General features: G+C 35.2%; 4 protein-coding genes and 1 pseudogene across 6 annotated transcripts; 4 read left to right on the forward strand and 1 right to left on the reverse strand.

Moving 5' to 3' along the window:
• Positions 1-57: 57 nt before the first annotated feature.
• Positions 58-8,593, forward strand: LOC130502354 (putative terpenoid synthase 7; annotated as a pseudogene).
• Positions 8,594-9,876: 1,283 nt separating this feature from the next.
• LOC130502358 (DNA-binding protein BIN4-like) lies at positions 9,877-12,929 on the forward strand. Of its 3 annotated transcripts, XM_056997145.1 has the most exons (13): positions 9,882-10,054; positions 10,154-10,269; positions 10,363-10,585; positions 10,703-10,749; positions 11,096-11,336; positions 11,413-11,480; positions 11,562-11,615; positions 11,710-11,818; positions 11,991-12,037; positions 12,128-12,154; positions 12,284-12,359; positions 12,463-12,605; positions 12,692-12,929. In XM_056997145.1, exons 2-13 carry the CDS (start codon positions 10,210-10,212, stop codon positions 12,800-12,802), a joined length of 1,206 nt encoding a protein of 401 aa, XP_056853125.1. In that variant the 5' UTR covers positions 9,882-10,054; positions 10,154-10,209; the 3' UTR covers positions 12,803-12,929. The 3 variants fall into 3 exon arrangements, with proteins under 3 accessions (XP_056853123.1, XP_056853124.1, XP_056853125.1); XM_056997143.1 differs by having other exon boundaries at positions 9,877-10,054; positions 11,991-12,154; XM_056997144.1 differs by having other exon boundaries at positions 9,877-10,054; positions 10,161-10,269; positions 11,991-12,154.
• Positions 12,930-13,220: 291 nt separating this feature from the next.
• LOC130502357 (NAC domain-containing protein 91-like) lies at positions 13,221-15,772 on the forward strand. The gene is made up of 5 exons (XM_056997142.1): positions 13,221-13,575; positions 14,013-14,293; positions 14,360-14,617; positions 14,692-15,195; positions 15,269-15,772. The coding sequence occupies exons 1-5, from the start codon at positions 13,410-13,412 to the stop codon at positions 15,434-15,436; spliced, it is 1,377 nt and encodes a 458-aa protein (XP_056853122.1). The 5' UTR covers positions 13,221-13,409; the 3' UTR covers positions 15,437-15,772.
• A 1,772-nt stretch (positions 15,773-17,544) lies between these two features.
• LOC130502355 (60S acidic ribosomal protein P1-like) lies at positions 17,545-18,354 on the forward strand. Its single transcript, XM_056997140.1, has 3 exons — positions 17,545-17,663; positions 17,796-18,005; positions 18,132-18,354. Exons 1-3 carry the CDS (start codon positions 17,592-17,594, stop codon positions 18,183-18,185), a joined length of 336 nt encoding a protein of 111 aa, XP_056853120.1. The 5' UTR covers positions 17,545-17,591; the 3' UTR covers positions 18,186-18,354.
• Positions 18,355-19,403: 1,049 nt separating this feature from the next.
• LOC130502351 (ribosome-binding factor PSRP1, chloroplastic-like) lies at positions 19,404-21,120 on the reverse strand. Its single transcript, XM_056997137.1, has 5 exons — positions 20,781-21,120; positions 20,287-20,430; positions 19,960-20,211; positions 19,771-19,879; positions 19,404-19,693 (listed from the first exon to the last, which is right to left on the reverse strand). Exons 1-5 carry the CDS (start codon positions 21,045-21,047, stop codon positions 19,563-19,565), a joined length of 903 nt encoding a protein of 300 aa, XP_056853117.1. The 5' UTR covers positions 21,048-21,120; the 3' UTR covers positions 19,404-19,562.
• Positions 21,121-21,129: the final 9 nt, after the last annotated feature.

The raw sequence follows: 21,129 nt of genomic DNA on the forward strand, positions 1-21,129 counted from the left end.
AGATTTCAAGGGAACAATGGCAAGTTCAAGGCTTCCCTTGTTAGCACTGTGAAAGGTATGATTAGTTTGTATGAAGCCGCACACTTGAGGACAACAACAGATTACATTCTCGACGAAGCATTGAGCTTTACCTCAAACCACTTGGAGTCTTTAGTTGCACGTGGGAGTCTCCCGTCTCATATCTCAAGGCATATTCAAAGTACTCTAGATATATCCCAGCACCGGAACTTAGAGATTTTAGTAGCACTGGAGTTTATCCAATTCTACGAACAAGAAGATGACCACGACGAGATGCTACTCAAGTTATCAAGAATCAATTTGAAGTTCCTACAGCTCCAATACCTTCAAGAAATCAAAATCCTTACAAAGTATACACCTCCTCAGTCATTATAGTATTTTAATCATGCATGAAAGATGTCATTCTAATTTTTTTGAATGCAAGGTGGTACAAGGACCTAGACTTTGCATCCAACTTGCCACCGTACTTCAGAGACAGACTCGTGGAAATGTATCTCTATACACCAGGGTACTACATTGAGCCACAGTCCTCACGTGCGAGAATTATGTTGACTAAGTTCTATGCTGTTGTAACACTTGCTGATGATACGTGCGATAGATATGCATCTATTCCTGACGCTGAGAGCCTTGCCACAGCTTGGAAAGGTACAAATATAATAAAAAAACTGTTAGCAAAAATTGTATGTGTCAGTTTTCATCTATATATGCCATAATCGATTGCTTGAATCAATATTTCATGACAGATGGGTTCTTGATGATGTCACGGACAAACAACCAGATTATTTGAAAATTCGTACTTAAATTTATATTAGAAACCTTCAAAGAATTTGAAAGGGAATTTGAGTCTTACAGCGTGAAAGCTACAATAGAAGAGGTAACCAACCAATCTCCTCTTAGTAACTTGTTTTATAGCATGTTGTAACTTTGTTTTTCTTTTTGTAAAAACAATTTGGTTGCAGTTTAAGACACTTGCGGCTTCAAATCTAAACCATGCGAAATGGGCACAGACGGGTCATGTGCCTACCTTTGAGGAGTACATGGAGATTGGTGAGGTTGAGATTGCTGTATATTCAAGTATGGCAGCTGTTTTTATGTGTATGGAACAGACCATTCCTACTCATGAAGCTTATGAGTGGCTCAAAACAAGACCAAAATTCTTTCGATCATTTGCCATAAAAGCCCGTTTAATGAACGACATGGCCGGCTTCAAGGTACAAAGACATGAATCCTTTCTTATATGATCCTGATCTAATGTCATAAATCACTCAGAATTTAATAGATAGTAGTAGATTTTGGCCTTAGCTTTCACAGCCAAAAATATATTTTTTCATACAAAGTTTTATTTATAGGAATTATAATTGTACTCAATAGTTTATGTATTTTATTTGTATTTTACTATTCTATAGTCAAATTATAAAAAAGATTTGATTTAATAACATTTAGAAAATAGTTACACATAGGAATTTATTTTGTTAATATATACTCCTTCTGTTTTTAAAGATGTATGTTTAGGAATTTTTTTTTGTTTCAAAAAGATGTATTTTTCATATTTTCAATGTAATTTTTGTCAATTAAATTATGAATAATTGTGAATCTCAAAAACATTAATTGCATTTCTTGAAATTTTATTAGTTTAGAAATATAAGAATATAAAATAACAAAAAACTTAGCACTAATAAGTGTGAAAATCTCAAAACATGTATTATTTAAAAACAGAGGGAGTATCTTGTTAACTAGGAAATTGTAATTTTGCTGTTTGTTACTGATCTTTAGGAACTAAATTAATTAATAGAATTATTTTGTCAAAATTCTATATTTTTTTTAATATTAATATTATAGATATAATTGGTTGATATCTACTACAAATCTAATTTAATGTGCTAATAATAATGGTTCTACTATGTATTTAATGTTATGTACCAGATTGTGATCGATATAACTGGACCGACCAGGACCGTACCGACCGCAAGAGATAATGCTTATCAACTGTTGTACTTATCCACTTAGGATAAACACGACCTGATATATATATATATATATACATGTAAAACCCCTAGTCGAGATTAATAATAGAAGAAACACATTTCCCACTTAGTTTCACAACATGTTATCAGCACGATACGTTCTTCAAAAAACCCGAACTACCCAAAACCACCAAAAAATCCTAAAAATGGCGCATCTTAAAATCGCTCTATCTCTCCAACCGTAAGTATCCAGACAACGAGCCACATATCAAATCGAAGCTCTCGACGAAACGAATCCAACGCCGTAAACCTCGTGTCAATCCGATCTCGGACGCTCCCTCACGCTCTGTTTCAATACGCGCCGCCAATAACCCTAAAAAACCCTAATTTTGGCGCAATCTCTTCAATCCTGAAAGAACCAGAAAACGAGTAATATATCAAATTGAAGCTCTTGACGAGACGAACAGATCACCATAACTTTGTGTCGATCCGATCTTAGACGCGCTTTCACGCTCTATTTCAATAAACGCCGCCAGAAACCCTAAAAACCCTAAAACTCTAAATCTCCTCTTTTGTTTTACAATTTGTGTTTGATCATTATTTAACTTGTGTTTGAGTGTTTAAGGTCTAACCAAGATCAAACCCTTGATTCATAAATTCCATTCAACCAATTCGCGATCTGATCGTTCCTGCTCTCGGTGGTCCGGTTCTACAAACATCAAAGTTTAGGTAATTAAAATTCTGAAATCTAAAAGAGAATCCATACTGAATTTGGTTGTATTGATAAAGGTTTAAGACTATTAAAATTTGCAAAACCCCAACCCTAAGATAATAGATCCCAAAATCCTTTGAGTAAGTTGGAGCTTTCAAATCCAACAGAGATTGTTTCTAACAATTAAACTCGAAACCCTAATGGTTTTGAATCTCACAACTTGATCTATTGATCTATAAAGTAACTAAAACCCTAAATATGACCTATTATGTATTATGGTCTAAAATTAATTAAAATTCATGATAATCTCCTAAAATCCCCAAAATTAGTTTTCCATCATCAGAATCCAACCCATTGGTCTGAAACTATGTGGAAAACGATTTTTCGGTTTCTGGTCAGAAATTAACCCCTTCAAATAAATTCCGAAGAATTAATTAAAATTCACCAAAACCCATGATAAATCCTAACTAAGAAACCATATAAGTAGTTTCTTCAGATTCGTTTTTAATCACATAGTCATAGTGTAAATTTTTCATACCGAAAAACTGCATAAAAAAGTGTGCGATTGTTTGAATTATTTGAATCACCTAGAAACGATTGTTAGGATCTCATTCTGATTTTGGTTGAATCATTGGAGATTGCTTGAAAAATTTCGGACTTTTCCAGATTGCAAAGTTGCAAATTTTACTTTTTCAAAACTTTCCGGTTTGTGAAAATTAATTTTTTTATGGTTTCTGAAAACTTCCATATTAGTTTTAGAATAATGGAAGATTGGTAAAACTAGTTTAAAACCATAATTGAACATTTTCCAGTTTGATAGAATGCAAAATTAACTTTTCTAAAAACTTCTGTTTTTGAGAAATTGTCTTTTATAAGTTGCTGGAAACTTTTCATTTTTCTTTTGGAAGATTAGAAAAATGCTATAATTGTTAAGATTGATCTGATTTTTTTTAAGTCATATAATGGTTTCGAAAATAATTATTAAAATGAAACCATATACTTTCGAAACCCTAAACCCTATTTTCTCTCTCTAGAATCCGATAATATTTTAAATCATCTAGAATCAATTATTTGATCTGATTTATTTATTTTTTTTCATCTTGATCATGTAGACAATGATTGCTAAGGTTGCATCATAAAATATTTTTTTAATTGATTGATCATATGAGAAAATCAGATTGCTAGATTGAAAGAAAAATCGGATTGCATTGCATAAATTTAAAGGTTGAAAGAAACCAAAGCTGCATTGCTATATTAACTAAAATAAATCGGATTAGATTATAATTTAGAGGTTGAAAGAAACCAAATCACATTGCATAAATAAAAGGTTGAAAGAAACCAAAATGCATTGTTTGAATCCGATTATAAGTCAAATAATAAGACTCTAAAATCTATATTTTCAGATGTCAAATTTGGATTATCCAACCCTTAATCTCTCTGGAGATAATTATTTAAAATGGCCATGAACACTGCAATTGTCCTGAAGATAAGAGACTTGACAGATGTATCATCAAAGGCGAATATGCAACTGAAAATGAAAATATGGGGCATTAACAATTATTCGCCAACATCTCACTGAGGATCTCAGAGATCAGTATCTAAATATTGTGAACCCTCTAGACCTTTGGACATAGTTAAAATCCAGATACACAATAGTGTTATTACCAAAGCTAGGCATGAGTGGATAAATCTCAGATTTCGGGACTTTAAGTCCGTAGATGAATATAACTCAGCTCTAATCAAAATCGTTTCTAAATTGGAACTATGTGGTGAAGAGGTAACAGAGGAAGATTTACTGGAAAAGACATTCCTCGCAGCTGATCTAAGGATCTATTGTTACAATATACCTACAAAAAAAATGTTTCACCACTTATACGAATTTGATCTGTATCTATTACAAGCTGAGAAGAATAATGAGATACTAAAGAAAACCAGTGAGATGAGACTTCCTGAAGCCAATAAGGCTGGAGAGAATAAGGGTGAATCCAAAGAAGCCACGTCCAGAATAATAAAAGGAGTGGCCGGCTTATACATTGCCTAAGAATGAGATTTCGACATTCTGATTTTATGTTCTGATTTGTTTGTCATTTACATTTTTTTATATAATAAGAGTTGTTTTAGTTTTATATTTCATATTTGACTTGCTTGATGATTTCTTGAATGATAAATGACAAATGAAATTAAAAAAAAAAGAGTATAGTAATTAAAATTATCCGACCAAAGGCATTGCCTAAAGAGGGCATGAATTATTCACCCAAATAAAAGACGCATTTGAGTTATAAATTTTTTAAATGACTGGTTTCCACATTGAACCAATGGGCAAAAGAAATATAAATTCCTTAAGATTATAAAGAAAGTAAAAATCGCCCAAGGCATAAAAATGGTCGAGACTGTACTCCCAACTGATCTAAACTATGCTAAAAGATCAGTATGATAAAGGCAAAAGGCCTAGGTAACCAGATAGGTTGACGAAAATTTTATACACTTTATGGCATGACTGGACTAGCCATCCAGGTCTTTAAAATTGATGCAAAGATTGATATCGAAAAAGGCACAAAAGAGTTATCCCATAGAATCTCACGTTGTGTAACATGTACACAAGGGAAACTCAATAAGCTATAATGTTCCAAGCATCTAAAAGATTTATAGCATGTTCATGAGGGGGAGAAATGACACTCCCGTGGTCCATGAACAACACTAAAAATCCGAGTGACATGGTCTATGACCATGATAGAACTTGGTCGAATTCTTTGTGATACAAAGATCACTAGCTAATGCTTGGGAACACATGGATTTACATGTAATAAAAATATGCATCAGGCCATATAAAGTGAGCATAGATATTCCCATCTAAGAATGATAAAGGGTCATGATCCAGACATAGACCATCATAAGAGATTATGTATAGACCACCACAATAATATGTGCCGTCTAGGATGGAACCTCATAAAAAGATGAGATAAGATTGGGAATATATGTTGGATATGAGAATGCTTTCTCCCACGATTTTATAAGAAACCTTGAGCCAAATATGGGTGATCAGATTAAGGCCAGGTTTACGGATTGCATGATTAAATCCGATTATCCAACATCAGGGGGAGAAAGAAATAAGCTGGTACAAGTATAAAGAAATGGAATGGTATTAACCATCCTTGTCTTGGCAAGATCTTCGGACCAGAGAATATGATTTAAGACGTCCAAAGAAAGATCATACAAAGCTAGCTAAAAGAATGCCAGACAGATTAGACCCGAAAAGAAAAGAAAAAGAATGACTAAGTCATACCAGCTTAAGCACCACGAAATTAATGTCCTAGAAGAGACATAATCAAGTTGCTATAGAGTCTAAAGATAGACCAATATGTTCCATAAGATAAGGAACTTCGGAAATGAAAAGAAAGGTGCATAGAAATGACATATCCGAGGTCATAAGGGAAACCATACCAGACATTGAGATAAGGCTGCGCAGCTAAACATCTAAGGAACCAGACCATGTAGTTTGGGACGCCAAACTACAAGGTAATGAAGGTTCTTAGTAACAATGAAATTTCTAATCGATTAGTTCATGTCTGGAATACAATGGAACCATACATATAATAGAGTGTCGACACATACACACATAAAATATAAAGATGCATAAGAAAATAGCACTTGAGTTTAAAATATATAAGCGAGGATCAGAACCCACGTGAATACAAGAATGCATTCATAGATTAAAAGGTTGAAACCGTGGGGGTTTAAAAGAAAGATTCAAAGAATCTATAAAAGAGATGGGTGTATTGGCCATATATAGAAACACCATCTGATAAGATAAAACCAGTGAAAATAGGTCATGTGTGGGAAAGAAGAAGAAATCGTGAGACATGGACTAAGGTGTTCATATTCCTATTTATAGCATTCAAAGAATGGCTTGATTACACAAGAATACACACAAAGACTAAGGAACAGATTATAAGGAGATATACTCCTATGTGGTGGATGCTATTATAAATTCGAAAATGATAAATGTCTGGATATAAGTAAGAAAGAAATGTAGTAAGCAGCATGTTGATCACTGGATAAAGAAATGATAAGAATATCAAAAAGATGAGAAAAAAAATTCTCACAGAATAGTTTTGTTCCTAAACTATTCATGGACTGAAACAAGGCAGCTGCAAATGATAGACTAAGAAAATACTTAGTACAATCAGTCCATAGATCTTTATAGAGGATATTATAATTCCTTGTGTTTATGTTTATATCAAACCAACCTAAAGAGAGGTTCAATGGTTCAATGATTTCAATGATACAAGTTATCAATTGATTTTGGACAGAATATGATGGGACTAGAAACCTTAGCCATATATGAGTATATTGGCGTGTGATGACAAGGTCTATGACTTAACATGTATGTTTTCGAAAACATAGCATTGTCTACGACAAAATGAAAGAAGTCATGAGACATCATCCAGAGATAGTGACCAGAAGAATGTCTGAGTCAATAATAAAATGAAAGTGTCCACGATATGGCAAAGCCATGAGACTAGAAGAACCGTGGGACATGAGACGACCTTCAAGAAAGATTTAATCGTAGGATAGAGGTATATCCAAGTACTGGTCGAGTACTATCCGAGTACTGATTGAGCATCATCCATCCGACCAGAACATGAAGACATTATCGAGTGGTCAGCATCAAAGGAGCACGTCTTGACCATGTCCAAATGAAGTTCCAGAAGGCCGAAGAAATTACAAAATATTACAAGAAGCTCATCGACCAGATAGGAATGCATCGACCAAAGATCTACAGTGATGCATTCATCAGAGGGAGTTCATGTGTTGTACTCTTTTTCCTGTCCATGATTTCCCATTGTGCCATATTGGTTTTGGGGTTTTCCAGGAGAGATTTTAATGAGGCAACATTAAGCATGCAACGAACCAATACTGGATGTGTCGATCAAGGGGCAGTGTTATGTACCAGATTGTGATCGACATAGCCGAACCGACCAGGACCGTACCAACCGCAAGAGATAATGTTTATCGACTGTTGTACTTATCCACTTAGGATAAACACGACCTGATGTATATATATATATGTAAAACTCCTGGTCGAAATTAATAATAGAAGAAACACGTTTCCCACTTAGTTTCACAACATTTAAAATTTTTATTAAGGTTTTGTTAGATTATTTTGGCAACATAATTTTTATAACTAAAAAAAATTATGACAGTTTTATAAAGTTATTATATGTATTGATTATATAAGATTTTAAATCTTAATAATGCCAAAATATTAATCAGAAATAAATGAAATGATTTCTAGGGAAATATCCATTTAAAAATAATAATAATAGAAGTTGTGATTTATATTTTAATAGAATTGATATATAAGTAAGTCATTCACGAACTTAAAACATTTATTATATATCATCTGTGATTGATGTATCATTCCTAATATACTACCAATTTTACACGTGACTTGATTAGGATGACATGAATAGAGGATATGTCGCCAATGGGGTAAACTGTTATATGAAGCAATATGGCGTCACTGAAAAGGAAGCCATTAAAGAGCTCTGGAAAATTGTTACCGAGGCTGATACTGAACGAGGAGTTCCTGAACAACACCACTGTACCACGCAAGGTATGGAAGGCCGCCATCGATTTGGATCGCACCGTCAATATCACTTACAATGGAAGTGATGAATACACCACTCCAAAAGAAAGATTTAAGGAGTATATCACTTCTCTGTTCATCAATCAGATCCATCTTTGAAGATTTTATGGAAATACTATATTAATGCAGTGCGAGTGAACCAGTCTAAGGGTGGCTAGTTTGAGATACCACTTCTGTAATGTTATCATCTAAGTTGTTGAAACGAGTGTTTCCTTTGTTATCTTCTATAACAGCGTGTGTTTGGTATCACCGGAGCTATTGTTTGAATGAATAACAAAGCGGTGAACCAAAGTTTCTTCTTGGTAGCAACATCTGCCAATAACATATATTATCATTTCAAAAGTGGTTTTTTTTTTTGCATGTGAGTTTTCAGGCCAAAGTTAAAACTGGCAAATTCGTTTTTATTATGCTTTTTAGACTAGACTAGATACTGATCCATTGTAGATAGTCTAAGATGATATTACAACTATGTTAGGATCTCTGTTTATGTCCCTTTATGCCTTGCTTGGGTTTAGGACTGGGCAATTCAATCAGTTTTGGTTCAATTGATTCAGGTTTCGATCATTTGGATTCATGAATTTCAGTCTTCATTCAGATATTATAAAATTTTGGATCGGATCCCGGTTCGGATTTAGTTACATGTCCAAGCTTTAGTTGAACTCAAAATAGTTTGGTTTTGGATAATAATTGGCAAAATTATTGATTTTTATTTTGATTAAGTTCAGTTTATATCAAATGTTTTATTATCTATCTGATTTTCTCTCAAAATATATTGTTGTCCTTCAAAATAATTTTGGGAAACTTTCTATGGACTATACGAGATTCTTCCTTGAATCATACGTGACAACATCAAACGAGAATCAACCAAATTAAAATTAACAACTACGAACTCTATAAGTATAAGAAACATTATTTAATTTTTAAAATAAAACAACAATGATTTAACCTTCATAACTAAAATTATTCATAATTGAATTGTAAGTGTCAAAAATATAAAAATAATAATATTAACCAAATATAAAAATATATATTAAATTAAGTATTTGATCTAATTATTCATATAATAAATAATTATTTTTAGATATTTAATAATATTTTATATATTTTGAATACATATTCGGGAATAAGGTCGGGTTTGGTATAATTTTTTGGGATTTGAATTTCTTAGATTTTTCAGATATACATTTGGATTCGAATTCAATTCGGTTAAAATTTATAACCCAAAATACTATAAACAAGATCTATTTAATTTTTTTTTTTCTGAACGAATGTAAAATTTATTCAATCAAAATTATTTTACATCAAATGCTACTGTTTTTATTATATATACATCTTATTATTCATAAACTACTTTTCCTCAAAGCTACTCCTTGTTTCTGTCGAGTTTGGATCGGTTCGGATTTTTAGATTCAGCTGCACTTGCAACCAAACACTCTGGAATCTTTATTGATAGTTGGGCTTCATGTTCATGGGGCATAGATCTAATTGGGCTTTCACCTTGCAGGCGAACATCCGGGAACCGGAACAAGCGGTTAGTGGGCCAATCTTCCCGCGTCTTTCTTTCACAATCTCGCCTGGCGTAGGAAGCTTTCGCTCGCTCTCTTCTCCCAGTCGCCGTCGAGATTCCTTTTTTCTGGATCTCATCTCCGAAGATTTTAACGTTCCGTATAATTCGCTAGTTAAATTGCTCAATTTCGACTTCTTCGTTAGGTGAGTTGAGCTTCGATTTTCATCCGAATCTATGGTTTTGGTTTTGTAAAAAAAGGTCTCTTTTAGGGTTTTGATTAATGTGCTGTAATTTGAGTGGAGATTGAAGTTGGAAGAAGCTTTGGATTGTTGTTTTTGAGCTCTGAGGAAGTGAAAATATGAGTAGCAGCAGCAGCAGCTCCAGAGAGGGATCTCCCGATTGGCTTCGTTCTTTCCAGGTTTCCTTTTTTTGATTCAATTTGATTTCGTTAATGAATACACATTTGAAACGTGGAAGTTTTTTTTTTTTTGTGTGTGTGTGCACTGTGCAGACACCCACCACCACTTCATTGTTATCACTATCTTCGTCGTCTGAGTCTGCTCCAGATGATAGTCCTTATAAGGAATCTGAAACCATTTCGTCTCTTCCTTTGACTGATGACTCTGAAGCCACCACGGCTCTGGACTCTGAAACGAAGTTGGTGACAGATCAAGTGAGTGTTCACCAGGTGTTCTCTAGAAAGAAGAAAGCTGATGCTACTCTCAAACTTGAAGGTATTGTAGATTTGTTTTCAGATGATGTCTGAGATTTTTTAAAGGAAAACACTATTATCAAAACTGTTGAGCTCTTAAAGGCTTTTTTTTTTTTTTTGACTGGGGAACAATTTGCAGAGAAACAGAAGGGAATCAAAGTCAGTGTAGAAGGCTCTACCAAGCAAGTAAGAAACATTTGTTTGAACCCCGTCTCTGTTGTACTCGTTTGTACTTTTTTTTGTTGCGTCTTCTTGCCTTAGTTGGTTAGTTAGTGTGTTTCATGTCTTTCTTGTTTGCATGAATAAATTGTAGTATCAAGTATGTTGGTTAGTTATAAACCCTCATCTAGAGAAGCTTCCCAGCTGCGTGAGCCATGTTGGATATTATTAGGTGGCAGTCTTTCGCCTGCTCTATAGCCCGTCTTAGTATTCTAGTCTTTTTTTTATATGTGTGGAACTCTATGGAGTGTTTATAACTAACCAACGGTGGAGTTGACAGGTTAGTGTTTATCTTGTTTTGTTCTTTTATCAGGGAGGAGATGATTCTGTATGGCTTGTCTCATCTGATTCTGAACCACCCTCCAGTGATCCGATAAGGGAGCAAGTAATTATCTCAACTGAAGAGGATGAGAAGGATGAGGATCTTGTTATTCTAGAACAAGAGGAAGAACCTGCGGTTAAGAAGGCTCCAAAGAAAAAATCTCCTAAGAAAAAGCCAAATAGTGGCCGCCAGATACTCAAGCAAGAAAACATTGCACAAGAAATAAGTGAAGGTATGAATAAATCGTACCAAAGGTTTGTGAATTTAATATTCTTCGGACGTGATGTAACGGTTCCTCTACTATTCAGATAAAGATACAGATTCCATAGTAGCCGAGGAAGTGACAACGGATAAGAACACCAAGCCTTCTTCTTCTGTAAGTACCTTGTGGTAGTAGGATCAGTATTATTGTTTCTTCTCTGGTTTTTTTCCTTATGACCAGATTTACAAATTCCAGGGCTCAAGTTCAAGATTGCCTTTGGTACTTTCTGAGAAGGTGAATCGTACAAAGGTAATCCCATTGTCAAACAATGAAATTCCTCCCATTTAGAGTTTTCTTGTAGACAGAGCGCAGTTGTTAACAAAAGCGGTGAACTATATCACAGGTACTCGTTGAGTGTGAAGGGGACTCAATAGATCTGAGCGGAGACATGGGGGCTGTTGGACGCGTCGTTGTTTCAGACACAACCGAGGACATGTTCTTCGACTTGAAAGGCATGTCTCCTCCCCCTCCCTCAATATCGCTGGCTTCACTCTTTATGCTTCTCGTTTTCATTTTTTCCTATTGAACTTTCAAAATGGGTAGTTAGCTATGCCTGTTGAGCCAAACAGAACAGAACTGATTATGTAGCATGTAACAGAACCAGTTTATCATTTCATGTTTCAGGAACCATATATAAATCAACAATTGTCCCATCCAGAACATTTTGCGTAGTACGTTTTTTTTCTGACTTTATACCTATTTCAAATTTTAAGGTAACTTGTATTATACAAGTACTCACACCAGAGATCTTGCAATTTCAGGTTAACGTAGGTCAGTCAGAGGCAAAGGTTGGTAATAGCCTCTCCTAAGCTGTATATATATTACTCCTGCTCATGAATCTTGACTTGAAACATATGGAAAACTAAAACATAGAATGGAGTAATAAACTTTATTGGATTATATGTTTCCCTTGTCAGATTGAAGCTATTATGAATGACTTCGTACAGCTAACACGAGTATCTAACGTTTATGAAGCAGAAACGATGGTGGAAGGTAAGCTCATTTTCTATACTTTTTTTCTAGAGTGGAATTGATATTATTGTCTTCTTATAGCAGTACTGTGGATTTTGGTAAACTGGTTTTTTTACCAATTTAGGAACTCTGGAGGGATTTTTATTCGATTCAGATGATGAAGGTAACAAGAACGCAAAGACTGCTTCAAAGCCTGCAGATGATCAAAGGGGAGACACAGCAGAGATAACCAAAGGAAGTGGAAAAGCTAAAGAAAAAAGCGAGAATGTACGTTTGGCAAAACTCAAAAATTCTCATAATGATATGCATCTGTTACACAGTAAATGATGATATTTGTGGGAATACTTTTGCAGGTGGTTGTAGGGAAAAAGAGAGGAAGACCAACTAAAGAGAAGCAGCAGCAGCAGCAACCAGCAAAGAAAGCTAGAAGTTGTGCTTCTAAGAAAACAAAACCCAAGAGATGAGTTCATGATTGCGATTTGTGAACCAGAGTAGTAGTTTTTTTTTTTCACATACAGAGTTGCGAGTCTCTAGTTCCAGACAATTCGAAGTAATGTATATAAGGCCTTTGATGAAGAATAGATTTCAGAATCTCTAGAGAATAATGATGACTCATCTTGTGCATGATTGCCTTTAAAGCAATTATGCTGAGGCCAAGAAGCACAAGAAGAAAGTAGTAGTAGTAGTAGGAGCGAAGTTCCTTACTCTGTTTCACCTAATTGCAAAAGCAGTAGAATTATAACAATACTAACTTTACTAAAGTACCCCCCGTCACCTCGGGAAACTTAATTATTTTACATATCTGCTTCAGGGGTAAAACCGTCAATTAAATAAATTTCTCCTTTAGCGTAAGGAAGTGGTCAAGTGGGGGGGTTCTAGGAAAGTGGTGCTCTCTCTCTCTCTCTCTCTCTCTCTCACCAAAAGCGTGTCACCTCTTCTTCTTCTGCTTCATCACTTTACCAAAATCGCATCGATTCTTAGGGTTTCTCGAATCTGTCTTTTGAATCGTATCTCCGATCCTGATTTTTTGGATACTACTAACGAGCTCGAATCCTCATATACTAAAAGACTATGGAAGTGTTATCACTGGAGTCACTACCGGTGGGATTCAGATTCAGTCCGACGGACGAGGAGTTAGTCCGTTACTATCTCCGTCAAAAGATCAACGGCCGTGACGACGAAGTCAGAGTCATCCGTGAAGTCGATATCTGCAAGTACGAGCCATGGGATCTACCTGGTATCCAACTCCACTTCTCCCATCTCTTCTATCGATCTGTGATTACTTTGAGCTCTCTGATTCACCATCTATGTTCTTAGTATGTATAATCAAAGATGATTTGGAACAATATTATCAGTTTTTCCGTATCTTAGATTGTGGAATCGTTCAATTTTAGTATGTATTAGCTTATCACTGAGTAGTTTGATGATGATGATGATGTGTTGATGTTGATAAGTTATGGTGATGATGAAGTGGTTGATGTTGATAACTTAAGAGTATGATTATGATGATGATGATGTTGATAGCTTAAAGAGCATGGTGATGATGAAGTGTTTGATGTTGATAACTTAAAAGAGTATTGTGATGCTAACTTAACAGTATGATGATGATGAAGTGTTTGATGTTGATAATGTTGATAACTTAAAAGAGTGTGGTGATGATGTTGTGATATGCAGATCTTTCTGTGGTGAGGACAACGGACTCGGAGTGGCTCTTCTTCTGTCCGTTGGACAGGAAGTATCCAAGTGGAAGTAGGATGAATCGCGCCACTGTTGCTGGATACTGGAAGGCCACTGGGAAAGACCGCAAGGTCAAGTCAGGGAGCGTTAAGATCATAGGTGTTAAGAGGACTCTAGTCTTCTACACCGGACGTGCTCCTAAGGGGACACGAACTTGTTGGATTATGCATGAGTATCGCGCCACCGAGAAGGATCTCGATGGAACCAAGCCTGGCCAGGTAAACCAGTTTTGGAGATTACCATTTTACTTTCGAGTGTCTGATGGATTGTATTTTTGGTTGCAGAGCCCGTTTGTCGTATGCAAGTTGTTTAAGAAGGAAGATGTTGTGAGTGAAGCATCACCGGAATGTGGAGTTGTCGAACCAGCTGTCTCGTCTCCAACTGTTGTGGACGAGATGAGGTCTGAGGTTGAGCTGTCTGAAGTGTCTCTGGCTTTCCCTACAAAAGAAGAACCAAAGCATTCTGATGTTGCGGAATCTTCTCTTGTAGTCTCGGGAGAGTGTCAAAGTGATATATCTGCCCCTGAGGTTACAACAACTGAGGTAAGGATGAAATAAGTAAAGTCTTTCTCATTACATGCTTTGTAAAGTTACTAACTTTGTTTTTTGATCGGCAGCTTGACCATATCGATTGGAGCTCGTATCTGGAGTTCGAGTCCCTGGATCAAGCCATGTTCTCTCCCTTGCACTCTCAGGTGCAATCCGAGCTCGGATCCGCTTTCGGTGGTTTTGGTTATGGATCAAACGAACCGTTCAGAAACCAGAATGGCGCTCACATTCAGACACAGTACGGTTCAAACGACCCCGACCAATATATGTTCGACCTCTTGGATTCGACTTTCCAGATTCCTTATGAGTTACCAGAGATGAAACATCTAGCGCAACCGATGCCAGAACAGATTATATATGAGCCACAGAGTCTTGTCAACACGAGTAACAAGATCAATAACGATGCATCTGAAACAGGAATCAAGATAAGGACAAGAAGGGCACAAGCCCCACCTTGTGCTGAACAGTTTGTAATGCAGGGCAGTGCCTCAAGAAGGCTGCGTCTTCAGGTTAACCATAACAGTTCCAAACCAGAAGCTGATAGTCCTCAGCTCCAATGTATCAAGAAAGAGGTGAGAAGAGGTTTAAATAAGAACCACCTTTCAAATGCCTTTCTGTTTCTAACCTTAGATAAAATGCGTACAGGTCAAGGACACAACATGTGGAAGTTTCATGAGATCAAAGAGCAGGACTGAGCTCATATTCAAGAATGTCGCAGCTTTGGGAAGTTCATACAGAGGGATACTCAAAGCTGGAGTTGTGGCGGTTGTGTTTGCCATGTCGGTTTGCAGTCTAACCGGTAAATTTCGTTGAAGCTTTATGCTTGTTGGTCAATAGCAATCAATCAAAGAAGGAAGTGGTTGAGAGCGCTTGTTTGTGTGTATGAAATAGGGGATTAGCTCTGGTTTACGCTTAACCATGGTCGGTTTAGTAGGGTAGTAGTTAACTTGTACTAGTTATAGTTCTGTTTGTATGTTTTAGATGTAAGAGAGAATCTTAAAGCTCGTAGAGTTTTATCCCCCTGACTATATAGGTCATGAGATGTCTCCATCAATACCAAATAGTCATCATGTTGTAAGAACTTGTATTTTCTATTTCTCTTTGAACGCATGTTGAATTTTTAAAAGATTTACGTTGCATGTTGAATCATATATTTTATCGATATGGTATAACATACTGTATGTACATGATTATTTAGTATATGGATTGTTCACATCCCTAATTTACTACAGTACTAACTTCCTTAGTGACGTGAAATGAATCCGAGTAACAATCTGCAATTGGTCTACAAAAGCTGCGTAAACATGCCAAACAGTTATGTATTCATTTGTTCACCTTTTAGTCGAAAGCATGCAACGTGGTTTCCACTCTGATACTTTCCAACCATGCCAAAAGTTCTTACAAATTTTTCATTCCACGAATATTATTTTATCATTTCTTTTTCAAAATTTTTTGTCCACCGCATGCTGCATCCATCCAAAAAAATTGTTTTCTAATTTTCCTATTATTTATTGTAAAATATGGAACACATTGTTTTAATAATTAATAATCGCTTTACTACTGGTTAGATTGTTAATGGTATTGAGAATACAATTGACCTAACTTGTGGGTAAAGGATTTTGATGCTTCTTCTAAAAGGAGTATTTCAGAACTAAAATTAACTTTAATGAACAATATTAAGTATATACTGAATTTTTAATGTCACTATTCGTTCATACACATACGTAGATCAAGACCACCCACACTCTATGTCTATTGAACGTACCCACACTCTCTCTGTTCTCTTGTGTATAAGCCCAACCAGATTAATTTTACTGCTGTTTCTGGTGTTTAGATTAGTGATTAAAGCTTAGAACAAACGTTTTTGTCTTACTTTGTTGGATGTTTTCCGGATAAAACGGCTTCTACTTTTCATCAGTTAGTATCTAAACAAAATGATTGTGTAAGATGTGTAACATGATTAGTCAAAAAAAAAAAGAAAGATGTGTTACAGGTTCGAACTTCAAACACCTGCTTTTATATGTTTTTTCCTTTTCTTTTTGTAAATTAACCAAATCATTCTCGGCCAAACACACTTATTAATATGTTAAATGGAAAATAGCCACTTTTGTGAATGTCAAAGACGATATTACAGCTGACCAGTCTATCTGCCTTATGAGAATTCATGTCTGACTGCATTACCCTGAGTCGCCCTATGAGATCCATTCATGACGGTACTTCTTTCGCCATGCTGAAGATCCCTTGTAAGACTTTTTTCCAATATTCTGCATAATTCGCCTTTTTCGGGAATTGAAACCCAGACCTCCTAGTTTAGAAATTCGTCGCCTGGGATTCGAACCCCAGACCTGGGTGTAGAAGCCTTTAAACCTTAACCACTAGGCCACGGTATTTCCACAAAAAAAAAAAAATCTGATTGTTTTGAGAATTTATTTTGGAAAATACTGATAAGATTTCCATTTAATAAAACGAATAAAAAATAAATTTACCTTATGGAAAAAAGGAAATATGCATCTAAATGTAATACTTGATAAAAAAGGAAAAAAACACTCATGCGACAGATTTTTTATTTTACAAAAACCTATCATAGTTTTTTTTTTTATAACTCTGGTATCTGGGCAGCCACATTCCCAACTATCCTCTTGAAAGGGGTCCAGCGTCCCAACGGAAAAGATATTAAATTCGTTGTGGCCAAGGTTCGAACCCGGATGGCGGGCAGTGCAGCTGTACCTCCTTTACCACCAAGCTACGAGCTCTTGGTTAAAACCTATCATAGTTAGGATTACCTATTCATAAGTCCTATTCTATTGTTGATATACATACATAGAATCTTAGAGATAATTTCTATTATAGGAATATAGGAAGTCGGTCATTGCTCTTGTATATATATCGATGTACTTCATTCAATTCAATACAAGTTTACAGTTTATATCTACTTTACAAAACACAACGGGTTTAAAGGTAAGAGAGAATGGCCAACACTAGTGAGCTCGCCTGCACTTACGCAGCTCTAATCCTCCACGACGATGGAATTGAAATCACCGTTAGTTTTCTTCTCTCTTTCTCTACATGATTTAGTTTTATAGCCTCTACGATCTTATCTCTTACATATATACACTACTATGTGAAATCTTATCTCTTACATATATACACTACTATGTGAATTTTTATTCAGGCTGAAAAGATAGCAAAACTAGTGAAAGCAGCCAACGTGGACGTTGAATCATACTGGCCTAGCCTCTTTGCTAAGCTTTGTCAGAAGAAGAACATTGACGATCTCATCATGAATGTTGGAGCTAGTGGTGATGCGGCTGCTACGGTTTCAACCAACGTCCCTGCAGCTACTAAAGCTGTCCCAGCAGCTGAGGAAACAAAGAAGAAGAAGGTACGTATATATATATTTATTGTCTTTTGATCAGGACACAGTTACAATTATTGAATACAAACCTAACTATATAATACATGCTTATAACTAAAACTAATCGGATGGAATTGTTTTTGTGATCTTTAGGAGGAGGTGAAGGAAGAGAGTGAAGATGACATGGTCTTCGGATTGTTTGACTAGAAGCCCTCCTTCTAATCTTTTTTTCGGTTGAAATATTTTTATTCTTTTTGGGGTAAAAGAAATATTTGTCTTGTCTGCTTATAAGTTATGAGAAGCTTTTTTTTGTTGTTGTCGTTGTTCAGTCCTCAAACTTTATACACAATATAATACTTATTTTTAATCAGTTTTATTTAGAGAACTAAAACATATATCTTATTTATTAGAATTAAATTAAAAGTTTATCTTTTACCAAAACAAATTAAAAGTTTGTCAATTAATTAAGTTTTCTGAACAAACATGAAATATCACAAAAAACCATCTCCAATCTACATCAATTTCTTCTATAATAGAAGAATTATAAAATAGAGATGAACTTATGTTCAATGTGTTTTTGTATAATATATAAATCAGAGATGAGATGGATATCCAAAAAAATTAGAGTATTTGGATCATTTCGTTCTCTAAATTAAGTTTTATTTAGAGAACTAAAACATATATCTTATTTATTAGAATTAAATTAAAAGTTTATCTTTTACCAAAACAAGTTAAAAGTTTGTCAATTAATTAAGTTTTCTGAACAAACATGAAATATCACAAAAAACCATCTCCAATCTACATCTATTTCTTCTATAATAGAAGAATTATAAAATAGAGATGAACTTATGTTCAATGTGTTTTTGTATAATATATAAATCAGAGATGAGATGGATATCCAAAAAAATTAGAGTATTTGGATCATTTAGTTCACTATTTTAAATTAAGTTTTTTAGTTAAAATATAATAAAAATATAAAAATATTATCAAATTAATTAATATTACTAAATTATTTTATGTATAAATGTTAATATATTAAATAATTATTAATTAAAATTAAATATATTTAAAATTCTGATCAGAATCTGGATATCTAGATTTGAGAACTAAAAATATTCGGATTCGACTTCTCAAAAAATATCCAATTTCTTAGAGCTGATCGAGTATAATAATTCTGCTCATATTTAGATGAATATTATTTTCTTCTATTTATAGATAAATAATATTTTTTGATCAAAAAAACTGATAAATAATACATTTTTAACTAGAAAAACACATGAACAAGAAGAATATAATTCTGTTGTATGATTACTATAATGTAACATTCTTGGTTTATGAAAAGTATTTTGCTATCATCTGGTTTAGAGAGAATCAAGATCATAACTTCAGATTCAATTTCCCTACCTCAAATAGAGTAAAACAGAATCATTTAAAAAAAATTTCTCTTGCCTTTTATTATTATGTACACTGTTTCCTGAATCATAACAGATTCAATTTCTTTCACTGTTTTCTCTCAATATACATGCAAACCATCTGTAAGGAGAGAAGTAAGATCAGTTTTGGTTCTGAGACAGACACACAAGTCTACTCAGCAAAAGAGTGTTCATTCAATTGCTCAGTTGGAAGCGGATCAACTTTCTCAGCCTTGCCATCTTTCTTAGGGATTATCAGACCGTACCCTCCTTCTTTTCTCTTGTACACTATATTTATCTCACCTGTTAAACCAAAAAAGGTAAGTGTTCTTTGCATTTGACACAGTGAGACAAACAAGAGAGTTAGGTCAAAGGCATACCGGTTTCTTCATTCTGGAAGCCGTAGAAATCGTGAGCTACTAACTCCAACTGCTCCACTGCCTCTGAGACGGTCAATGGTGGCATCTCAAAGTACTTGGTACGCACAATCTGTCCCAAAAAAAAAACCATCAGAAACAAATTATCAAAGAATCTAAAAAACTAATGATAAGGTAAAGTATGGACCCAACCTCCTTGATCAAATCATCCTCTTCTTCTTCTCCAGCAACGTCCTCAGGATCCTCCACAACGGGCTCAATCACTGGCTCTCTCACCTTCGACCTGTTGAAACCTTTCATGTGCCTTCCATGGTCAGAGTCCTTCTCCTTGATCTTCCTCAGCTTCCTCTGTATTATCGTTGAAACCAAGTCGATACAAGCGTATACCGTCTCAGCATCTTCCTCACCGCGCACAACGCCATGCTTCTTTGTAAACAGTGTTACCTTAAAGCATACAACAACAACAACAACGATCTGTCAGCTCCTGTGATAATTTAGACAAGAATATACTTAGATTACCTCGCATCTACGGATCTTGGGTCCTTTACCAAACTCTCCACCTCGAACAGAGAGTCTCACGTCAACTTCTCTGACGAGATGACTGTGCTTCTGAACAGCTTTTCCTACTTTGTCCTCAACATGCTGCTTGATTGCCTCTGATAACTATCACATCAATGCCATAGTCAACCAAATGATTATAGACAACCCTCTAGTAAAGTTCCAAACTTTTCTAGTAACCAATTCTCAAATAAATCAAAAGTTCTAAACTTTTCTAGTAACCAGTTCTCAAGTTATTAAAAGTTTCAAACTTTTCTAATAACCAATTCTCAAATAAATCAAAAGTTCCAAACTTTCTAGTTACCAATGCGCTCAAACAATCAAAAAGTTCCAAAAAAATTTTAGTAAACAGTGCTCAAACAATCTAAAGTTCCAACCTTTTCTAGAAACCAAGTCACAAAAATCGAGACCTATATAACAAAATCCACATAAAGTTTGCATTTTTCGTTTCAAACCTCGAGGTTTTTGCCTTGGATGATCAGCTTGACGGAAGCGAGAGAACCGTCCCACGACATTTTCACTGCGGACGAGCTTCTCCGACCAGTCGAGGGTAGGCGATCATGGTGAGTGATACGGCCTAGGAAGCCTGACCGGAGAGTCTTTGAATCGGAGCGTCTCCCCACCATCGAGACCACCGTGGAGGAAGATGAGCATGTTGGAGAAGTGATAGAGACGTTGCAGTTGGGTAACTTGGTATGAGAGAACCCTAAGAGTGTCGTCATTTGATTTGAGAGAGAGAGAGAGAGATTCAGAGATTGTTTGTGAAGTGAAGTGACGAGTGAAGACTTTTGAAGTGGTAAGATT

This window comes from Raphanus sativus, unplaced genomic scaffold (assembly GCF_000801105.2).
Source record: "Raphanus sativus cultivar WK10039 unplaced genomic scaffold, ASM80110v3 Scaffold0517, whole genome shotgun sequence".
Classification (NCBI taxonomy): Eukaryota; Viridiplantae; Streptophyta; class Magnoliopsida; order Brassicales; family Brassicaceae; genus Raphanus; species Raphanus sativus.